General features: G+C 34.7%; 1 protein-coding gene and 1 pseudogene across 1 annotated transcript; one reads left to right on the forward strand and one right to left on the reverse strand.

Annotated features, from left to right (window-relative positions):
* The first annotated feature begins 3764 nt into the window (after positions 1-3764).
* On the forward strand, positions 3765-7097 carry LOC111438203 (annotated as a pseudogene).
* A 1817-nt stretch (positions 7098-8914) lies between these two features.
* LOC111438204 (expansin-A4-like) lies at positions 8915-10392 on the reverse strand. Its single transcript, XM_023076160.1, has 3 exons — positions 10173-10392; positions 9780-10098; positions 8915-9649 (listed from the first exon to the last, which is right to left on the reverse strand). Exons 1-3 carry the CDS (start codon positions 10321-10323, stop codon positions 9340-9342), a joined length of 780 nt encoding a protein of 259 aa, XP_022931928.1. The 5' UTR covers positions 10324-10392; the 3' UTR covers positions 8915-9339.
* Between the last annotated feature and the right edge of the window lie 437 nt (positions 10393-10829).

A 10829-nucleotide genomic window follows, 5' to 3' on the forward strand; every position in this document is an offset into this window, starting at 1 on the left:
TTATTATTATTTTGAAATTGTTTGATGTGCTCAAAACTTTAATCTTCCAACTCTAGTTGTTTTTATTTCATCATTTTAGATCCAATAAAGTCAAACATTTTTTTTAATCAATTGTGAATTATTTCAATTTTGTGATACACAACTTACAGCCCAATATTATTTTAAATGATTGAAGAGATCTTCAAATGATTATATTAGATAAATTTTGATGTCTTATCTTTGTAACACATTAATGATATAACCCACTTTATAATTTTACAAATAATCTGATATATTCAATTTTTATGATTTTTATAAATATGTTACTTGAGAAACTTAACTAGGATGATGATGATATGTAATTGAATTACTATTTTTGAGTGTCTCATTTAATTTGGACGGGACATATTTTTTTTTTGTTATGAATTCCTACGCGTAAGAGAAATTTGACCAAATAAGAATTAACTCCTTTGCTATTGAGAGAGGGACTTGATTTATGAATGACTAATTCAATAAGAGCCATTACTAGTTCAATAAGAGCTATTTCAAGATTTGAACAATGGAGTTTCACTCTCAATAAGAGCTATTTCAAGATTTGAACAATGGAGTTTCACTCTCTTGGAGATTTGAAAAAGACTTGGTTTATAAAGGTGAGTAGATGATGAAAAAGACTTAGTTTATAAAGGTGAGTAGATGAATAGTTCCGAGGCTTGAACAATGGGGCTTCACCCTTTGTTTCAAGGACTTAATTTATGATTGACGCATAAATGAGTGATATTTAGAGTATAAGATGTTATTATAAGAGTAAAATGTAAAAGATTAACTTGTTTGTAATAATAATTATATTTACGAAAACAACTTAATTACTTAATAAATATTATATCATTGTTTCTTATAATAGGCAACTTCATATGACTACTGCATAATAAAAATTTATTTGAACACATTTAATATATTAAATATAAAAAGATAAATATATTTCATTTGAGTAATCAAATTTATAGTTAATATATTAAATATAAAAAGAGAATAATATATTTAATCTTAATTTTAAAATGATATTAAATATATTAAATATAAATAAAATAAAAAAAGGTATTATTCATTCATTAAATGTTAAATATAAATTTAAAATTGGAATAAGATGTGAAATGTCTTGTAAATATAATATTATATTTTAATATATTAAATATTCATTTTAAATTCGGTAAAACTCGAGAAATAAGTGGAATTGGGGAAGTATATAAAAAAAAATGAAAATCAACTTAATTAAATGTTATTTTATCCGACCGTAATTTTGGTTTTTAGTTTTAATTTGAGCCATGAATTTTTTTTCACTATTTTTTTGAATAAAAATATTATCAAATTCAAATTCAAATTTAAAAACTAAAAAAATAGTAGTTTTTTAAAAAATATTTTTAAATTTTTTAATATTTAAAATTTACTCAAGAAGTTGTAATCAATTTACTAAAAACTAGTATACTTTTTTAAGATAATAAGAAATTACAAACAAAATTTACGAAATTGAATATGGGGTTTATATTTCAATTTAATTTGATTTTTTTTTAATTTTAAACTTTATATTATGCTCTATGTAAATATTAATGTCCTTGTTTTTTAAAAATTTAAAATAAAAAGTCAAATTAGATTATTTATTATATTTATTTTTTTTACTTTTTCCAAAAAATCACTTTTATTTACGTGGGAAAAAAAAAGAAAAATTCGATATTTTTTAGCCGTCCGCAGTGGAGAAAAGTGAGATTCTGACGTTGAAAGCCAATTTTCCATAATTATGGAATTTTTCACTTTAGAATAATTCATATTTAATGTATTAATTTTTACATAATAAAGTATTTTCTTTTCATCTTTTTATAGACTCTATCCTTAATTATTAAAATGACCCTATTATTTTTTTGATCTTTGGTTTGCCTCTCTAACCGATGTGTGATTTCATATAACCTACCTCTTTGGGAGCCATCATTCTCGTTGGTACACCACCTAGTATCTAGTTCTAATATCATTTATAACAGTCTAAGCTAGCATTCATCGCTCTAACCGATGTGAGACCTCACAATCCGTCCCTTTTGGAGGCAAACATTCTCCCTAGCACACAGCCGGATGTTTGATTCTAATATCATTTGTAACGTAACAACCCAGTTAAGATGTAGCTGTGGCTTCATGTAAAACCATAGTAAATATAGTATTGGGTCTGAATTGATTATGTGTGTGTAAGGTGTTTGACAAAATGGCACTTACAAATACTTAAAAGAAATAAAAACCACACATCATCCTATCCATATATGTATCTTTGTTTTCTAATCCTATATAAACCCACGAATCTCGTAGAAAGTAATTTTGTGGAAACCCATAACGTTGTTCTTCAAAAATCTCGATGCACTTGTGCGTAATTCAAATTTGTCTCATTAGGTTTGGAGAAGTGAGATCTACACTTTTCGAGAAAAAACCAAGGGGAGATAGCAAGTGTATGAGGGGAAATCGAGCGTGAGACATAACGATCATTTCTATAAAAGTTATGGAATTTTTAGCAGACACGGGATTGATGACGTGTGGAACTCACGTGCGCATGGAAGTGTGCGTGGCCAAGGATGGATTGGCTCGTGGAGGCGCGTGTGAGTGTGTGAGGGCGAGTGTCTTGCCTCAATTTGTCTTGTTTGACTTCTTTTAATATGTCCTATCAATATTGGTCCATATTAGCCATGAAAATTATTAAATATTAGTGTAATCAAGATAAATTGGAAAAAAATAATCACTTTAAAGACGTTTTTACATAAGAAACTAGCTAACTGACACAAGTAAGTAACATATCAAAACTCCTGTCCATCATTTGATTAGGAGATTATTTACGACGAATGCACGTTAATAGCATGACCTAATTAGTAGTAATTATGATCGCATGTATAGAATATGAGCATTTTATGGATTAATGATTAGTATATATGATGTACTCCGCCTATGAGTCTATCATGATATGTAACTTCTTCATATTAGTAATTTCCATAGTTTTTGTATATCTATAAGTAAGAATATTTGATACTCTTGCAGAGGCATGAGTTTTCTTCACGACCCTCTTTTTCTCTCTCGTTTTTATTGATTTTTATATTTCTTTTAAATAAGTTTACGTTACCCACATAGGTAGGCTCGTCCTTGGCCTAAACAACCCACGTGGCTTACTTTTCGGGGCCTTAACCTAATTTACACAAGTTGACTCATCCTAGCCTCAATCGATCCACATGATTTAAGCTTCTGTAATCTTTGTCGATAACTCATTCTAGGTATGGTCGACCCATGATGGTAATTTATATAACTCACATACCAATAGGGGGATTGACATGTAATCCCCATAACGTTAACTAACTACATGAGTTAGCTAGTCGTTGGCCCAACCTATCTACTTGGCTCACACAGTGACATTCATCGTAGTTCATTCAACCCACACTGGTTGAGCTATAATAATCTTCCTTAATTTTTCGAGCCTTGACCGTCCATAGTTTAAGTTTAATCTAAATATTCCAAAATAAATGTTAAATATATATTATTTGTTTGGTTGGGATTAGATTATATAAAATATTTCAATCTTTTTAACTTTCAAAATTATTATTAAAAAATTGTCATAATATGCGTATATTATATGGTTTAAAATATTATTAGTGTAAACTGATGGGACAACTAAATTAAAATTGATTTAGGAATAAGATTTAAATGTTCAAAGTTTAGGCACATCATTTAAATTTAAATGTAGCCAAAAAAAAAAAAAAAAAAAATTGAATGCTTTTCTTTTTTGAAAAATGTTTTGTTCATACCAAACTCGAGTGTTCTTAAGGGGGAAATCCAGAAAATATAAAATATTAGTTGTGGAAAAGATAATTCCAAACTTGCTGTTCTCCGAGTGTTCCAATCATGTAGCCTATGAGACCCGAACCACATCTGAATAAAGTTGGTGATCTTTTCGTATCCATTTTCATTTCTTATTTTCTTGATTTTCATCTCTCAGTTCATACAGCTTTTTCCCCAACTTTCTTCTCTGAATCGAGGCAAAGAAGGGAAAATAAATTTGACTCAGTTGTGTTCAATAGTTTGATCTGTTGGAAGGATTTTGGGGCTTTTAATCTATTCGTTTTCCTTTTTCGAAGTTGCTGCAAGTTTATGATTGGATTTTGCTGATGGGAGCTTGCTGGAGTGATCGTTTCAAGTCTGTGAATCCTCATACAGGTACCTAATGCCTCTGATTTGAAACTCCCGTTCTTCTTTTATCTGATTTTTCGAGTTCTAAGTTTAGTTCGGGATGATTTCGAGTTCTAAGTTTAGTTCGGGATGATTTCGAGTAGATATCGGCTCAACTGTTTAATGGATCTTAGATTAGATAGATGCCTTCGAATGTTGCAGATTAGGTGTTTCTTTAAATGTTCTTTGCTTGGATTGCTTTCTCTTGCTTTCTCTGTGTTTTCTTTTTGCCTCTTTGGTGGTATTTTGGGTCTTAGATTAGATACGAACCAGGATGATGGTGAAATGAATGAATTACGTTTGTCCCTGCTTCTGTTCATATCTATATCTTCCATTTCCTTGAATTATTTGTCATTGAATCGTTATCATAGTTCGTAAACAGGCATGAACAATCACAGAACTGATTTAGAGTTCATTCTGATGACATTATGAAATAACTTCCTTATACTTTGATTTGATTGACTTACTGAATGAATTAACTGTTATCATGTGGCGTTTCTGATTCAACGCAAGTGGAAGCATCTGTGGATCATTTAGTTTGTGTATGTTCTTGGGGTGTTTCACATAAAGATTAGTGGCATTTCTGAATGTTTCGATTGTATGTTCTTTACTGGCTGCAGGTCTTACAAGTCTTACAAGTTTCAGGTCTAAGAGAGGAGATGGGGAACATTCTCATATTTCCAGTAGCAAGGTATCCTCAGCCTCCATTCCGGTGACTCCCCGGATCAGGAGGAAATTCTGCATTGCTCTAATCTGAAACACTTTAGCTTTAATGAATTGAGAACGGCAACGAGAAACTTTCGCCCCGACAGTGTTGTTGGGGAGGGTGGATTTGGTTCAGTCTTCAAAGGTTGGATTGATGAGCATTCCTTAACTCCCACCAAGGCTGGCACTGGCTTGGTAATTGCTGTGAAGAGGCTCAACAGAGAAGGGCTGCAGGGTCACAAGGAGTGGTTGGTTCGTATTGAATTTTCCTCATTCCCCTGACTTCGTTTTCCAGTTTTCTTCTTTGGTTCCTAACTGCCTTGATTGAAGTTTTATTGTGAGATCCCACATCGGTTAAAAGGAGAACGAAACATTTTTTATAAGGGTGTGGAAACCTCTCCCTATTAGATGCGTTTAAAAACCTTGAGGGGAAGTCCGAAAGAAAAAGTCCAAAGAGGACAATATCTGCTAGTGGTGGGCTTGAGCTGTTACAAATAGTATCAGAGCCAGACACTAGGTGATGTGCCACCGAGGAGGTTGAGCCCCGAAGGGGTAGACATGAGGCGGTGTGCCAGCAAGGACGCTGGACCACGGAGGGGGTGGATTGGGGGATCTCACATCAGTTGGAGAGGAGAACAAAACATTATTTATAAGGGCGTGGAAACCTCTCCCTAGCAGACACGTTTTAAAACCTTCAAGGAAAGTTCAAAGAGGACAATATCTGCTAGCGGTGGGCTTGGACCGTTATATTTATGCTTTCGTTTGAACATTTTGATTAAAGAAATGCAGGATTTATCTTGAATCAGCGTTACAACTCTCGTTTTGCTTCGCATCAAAGATCATTGTTTAACATATATATAATGTAGCCTATCCTTTCCCGGCTTCGGCTATAACGTGACTCTACTAAACGAATGATAAACATATAGGCGGAGATCAACTACTTGGGGCAGCTTTCCCATCCTAATCTTGTGAAGCTGATTGGTTACTGCTTTGAAGATGACCACAGGCTGCTGTTATATGAGTTTATGCAAAAGGGCAGTGCAGAAAATCATCTTTTCAGAAGTGAGTAGCTGATTATGCAATGCTTTTCCATTTCCCATTTTTTCTTGTACAATGTTCTGTGTATAAGCTGCTACACTGTGTCGATACAGGAAGCTCTCACTTTCGACCACTTTCGTGGAACGTTTGGATGAAAATTGCTCTTGATGCTGCCAGAGGACTTGCATTTCTTCACAACAACGACATGAACGTCATATATCGCAGCTTCAAGACATCTAATATCCTTCTTGATGCAGTAAGGACTTACAAGTTTTTTTCGTCGATCCATTTATCGTGTTGACTCGCAGTTATTCGTAAAATGTGATCATCTTTTTCCTCAAAATCTGCAGAACTACGATGCAAAGCTTTCTGATTTTGGATCAGCTAGAGATGGGCCAGTTGGAGATAGAAGCCATGTCTCTACCGTAGTTATGGGAACTCATGGATATGCAGCTCCTGAATACTTAGCCACAGGTTCTATTTCTCAAAAAAAATGACTGGTTGATTGGTTCCTCCCATGAATTGTCATATTTCATCATTCTAACCACATCCTTTCATTCGTAAGGTCATCTCTCGGCGAGAAGCGATGTATATAGTTTTGGGGTAGTTCTTCTCGAAATGTTATCAGGGCGACGAGCCATCGACAAGAATCAACCAACTGGGGAACACAACTTGGTCGATTGGGCAAAACCATATTTAGTCAACAAACACAAGATTCGTTGCATCATGGACAATCGACTCGAGGGGCGCTACACTCTCGGACAAGCACAAAAGGCAGCAAACCTTGCAGTTTTCTGCCTAGCCACAGAACCGAAGCGCAGACCGAGCATGAATGAGGTTGTGACAACGTTGGAGCAGCTTCAGAAACCATCTGAGATTTTTGAGAAGTGAAGGAGGTAATCCTTTGCATCATAGCGCTAACCCAATTGGAGTAGTAACAAAAGGTTGAAGAGGATGCAACAGGCAAACTTGTGAATTGTACAGCTGCTGTAATGTAATGATAATGTATTTAACCCCAAATCTCTCTTCTGCAAGCAATTTTCTTTTGACAGCTTTGCCTTTCTCATCTTTTTTTTACTGTAATTGTATGCAACACTAATAAAAAAAATACTATTATGAATTTAACTATTAACATCACGTTTTAAAAATACCCATTAATTTTGAAAATGAGTATTAATATCCTTTATAGGAAAAAAGAGGGGTTAGTTGGGTGTTGAAGTTTATTAATTTATGTGTAAATGCTATACACGAACCAGTCGGCGAGGGGCGGACCCAGGACGGTTCAAGGGAAACGAGAGAGCTCCACAATGGTATGATATTGTTACTCTGAGCATAAACTCTTTTGAATTTGCTTTTGGTTTGTTCAGGCCTCGTACCAATAGAGATAGTATTTCTGACTTATAAACTAATAATCTTCCTCTTAATTAGTTAATGTAGACGGCTTTCAATAATCCTCAATAATGTATGAAAGAGATGCACGTTTTGAAGTCGAGGATTAGTTGGTGTCATGGAAGTTGAGTCGTTACAAGAAGTCGAGGATTCGTTCAAGGAGGTGGAGGTGTAGGGTTTGGTCAATTTTAATGATTCTCTCTAGGTGTGTATGACTAAATTATTTGTAATTTTCATTTTAGGTTTGATTCTTAACAATGGGTTTGGTTGGTTGCTTTTGTTGTTTCATTTATGTTAGAAGAAAGGTAAGGGTGGGCTTGTGGAATAAGAACTATGGTCCATTGGCTTACACCCTTTTGTTTTTGCAAAAGTTCTTATTTACTTTATTTTTCTTCCAAAGAATGAGATTCTAACTTCAATTATCTCTTCATTCACTACAACTAGTACCAAACTAATGCGGTGTCGTTTATAAGAATTTTACGGTTGTTGGATGAAAGGCAACTATTCGATATTTAAGCATGTTTTTCTTTCAAACAACATATGCACTTTATACCAAAAATCTATATTGTCGCTATAATATTCTCTAAAATCGCCCATAAGTCTTCTATCTTACATTTAGAGGTGTCCACAAGCGACCCTAGGATAGAGACACTTTGGAGTGGATAGGAATAGGGACGAAAAATATAATTCTCATCTTTGGCATTATTTAGGATGCTCCACCAAATAGATCAAACAAGCCTTTCTATTTATAATCGGTACTTTGGATGTTGTAGTAACTTTTTTTAGTTGCTAGTTGAATTACGAATGAACCACAAAAAATTAAAATATTATTATCAAAATAGATTCTAAAAAAAAGTGGAGAAAATAGAATGGTTAGAGAAAGAATAAGGATTTATTCAAATACCAAGAATATGAAGGCTTTTTGACCTAAAAAGAACATCCGGTAAAAAGAAATAATAATAATAATTTTATTATTCCAATTCCAACAACTTTTTGAGTTAGTAGATATTGTCAGTTTTGTTGGATGTTTTTTCCATGGAGAAGTTTTCACTTCTAGAAAGAATGTTTCCACTTTTAAAAAGGCATTTTTCCACTTTTAGAAAGAATGTTTCTTTCCCTTACGGGTACAAATTCATTGCTAAGATATTTGGTAGACATATAATACAAAAAAGATTGTTCCAACAACTTTTGCATTATTTCACTATAAACCCTAAAACACCTAAAAGCATCCTTTGGGAATGTAAATGTCCGAATTTGTAGTGTTTTTTTGGTTCCCAAAACCCTAAAAGTAAGCTCCATTCTCCACCATTCTTTTCTTTTCTTCCCTAAACTTCTTTGTTCTCTTGGAAGATATATTGGTTGGATATGGTACAAATTCCACCCTTTTATCCGTCTTTTTTGCTTTCAAATTACCAACCTTTTTTACCGACTCTAACACTCCCTAAACAATTTTACCTTGATGATCAAAATTGTATTAATTAAATTTGCTAATAATTGTATTAAATGAAAATCATAAATTGAAAAGAAAGAAAATCCTCCAAACAACTTTCTTGTAATTTCAAAAAACACCCTCAAATCTACTAAAATTACACTAAATTCAAGATAACTGGAGTAATAGCAATAACCCATTGGGTAACTCCAAATAACATAACAACAACTTTACTGTATGTAGTAATAAAAAGCTGCGGGCTACACATTTCCCATTTGCAGCCGCTTCAGCCACCCCTACACTCTTTTCCACCGCGGTAATTTTTAAATTCACCGCTGCTACCTATCATAAATTAAATGAAAGAGGGGAAAAAAGAAAAAAAGGAAATCTGCCAGTTACCACACCTCGGTAACTTTTCCTACACCTAGACACACTTTCTTAAATAGCTGTGTTTTTAACCATCCTATTTTAACTCTACGGCCCCACTACTAAAAATTTCCCGGGTAAATAGAAAGGGAAAAAACTGTGGGAAAATTTACGAAAAAAGGGAGGGAATTTCAGACGTGGAAATTCTTTCCCGTGAATGTCTGACCGAACTGCCAATTAGAAGGTGCCACGTTCCATGATGTTGAGGTACGACGGTCACTGCCCGTGACCCGGAAGGAAAGACTCTGGCCCACCAAAATAGCGTTGGATTGCCAATTTTGCCCCCAGTTACGGCTCATGCTCATCCAACCCGTATTCGATCCTTTCACACTCACCCTCACGATATCCCCTGCACCCGCGACGTTCGTGATTAAAACCAAGTTGAAGTAACGGAAACCGTTAATTGTGAACCGGATTCCGCCTTGTTTTCTACATGCCACCCTGTAATAATTTCAAAATTAAATAAATAAATACGAGTTTATTTCGTTAATAATTTTAACATTAAATAAGCTAAAAACAATTAATTATTTCTACAATTAAATGCAATTAATTATATAGGAAGTAGACTCACCGGCGGTAAGCGACGGGGACGATTCCGGCACGGTACTCAGCGATCTTGAGGAACATAGGCATGGCGAGGTCAAAATGAGTGCGGGGAGGGTTACACCAGCCGCCATTGTCGTTGGGAAGAGCAAAATTAGGGGGACAGAAATTGGTAGCGGTAATGAAAATAGAAGGGCTACCGGAATGGCACCATTGGGGATCATTAACGCACTTGATCTCAAAGCAAGCGCCGCAGCTAAAGCCATTATTGAACAGAGCCGTACTCAGCGCCGCCGTGTTGACGCCGTAGCCCTGACTGTAGAGATTCCCATACCCACACGCGCCGCCTAACAAGAAAACCAAAAAAAAACCCAAATCAAGAAACAGGGGAAATGGGAAAAACAGAGAGAGATGGACAGACCCATGGTTCCGGAGGCGTCGCTGCCGCCGTAGAAGGTGGCGTGAGCGTCCAGCCAGGGGCCGCCGGAGTAGACGCCGGGGATTCTGGCGTGGGAGAGGAGGAAGAGAGAGGAGAGAGAAGCAAAAATGCAGAGGAGAGAGAGAGAAGGCATGGCGGAAGAAGAGCAGAGGAGAATGGAAAGGGGGAGGCAGAGGAAGGGGTACTTATGGGGAAGAAGAGAACAGTAAAGGAATGGGAATCAAAGTCCAAATCCACTGCATAGCCAGAGGCATAGGCATAGGCAAAGGCAAGGGCCTCTGTAATTAATGCCTTTATTTTTTTTTTTTTAGGTTAAATTATAAATTATATATTTTATGAAATAAAAAAAATCTCTAAATTTGATTGAATTTATTTATTTTAAGAATATTTTTACTAAAATAAAAAGTGGTTATCCACATTGATGTGTAGACCATAGACCATAGTTTTTGACTGTATTATTGCAATATTGCATTTATGTAATTGTGTTTCTATATTTTTAGGCAGAATTTAATTTTTTTTAATGACAAAATCTCGACCGGAAAGAGTTTCATGTGATCTTCTTGACAGTAACCGTAAAGTTATAATTTTGAAAAGAATGTGACCAGTAAAACACAAAAAAAAAAAAAAAAAAAAAAGACA

The sequence above is a fragment of the Cucurbita moschata genome, unplaced genomic scaffold (assembly GCF_002738365.1).
Source record: "Cucurbita moschata cultivar Rifu unplaced genomic scaffold, Cmos_1.0 Cmo_Scf00072, whole genome shotgun sequence".
Lineage (NCBI taxonomy): Eukaryota > Viridiplantae > Streptophyta > Magnoliopsida > Cucurbitales > Cucurbitaceae > Cucurbita > Cucurbita moschata.

What these genes read in the sequence shown, in the direction of transcription:
- LOC111438204 (XM_023076160.1), bottom strand. Translation starts at nt 10,323, where the DNA reads ATGCCTTCTCTCTCTCTCCTCTGCATTTTTGCTTCTCTCTCCTCTCTC. An exon ending in CGACGCCTCCGGAACCATGG is followed by an intron (nt 10,099 to 10,172) that starts GTCTGTCCATCT and finishes TTTTCTTGTTAG; the next exon opens with GCGGCGCGTGTGGGTATGGG. An exon ending in GTCCCCGTCGCTTACCGCCG is followed by an intron (nt 9,650 to 9,779) that starts GTGAGTCTACTT and finishes AAATTATTACAG; the next exon opens with GGTGGCATGTAGAAAACAAG.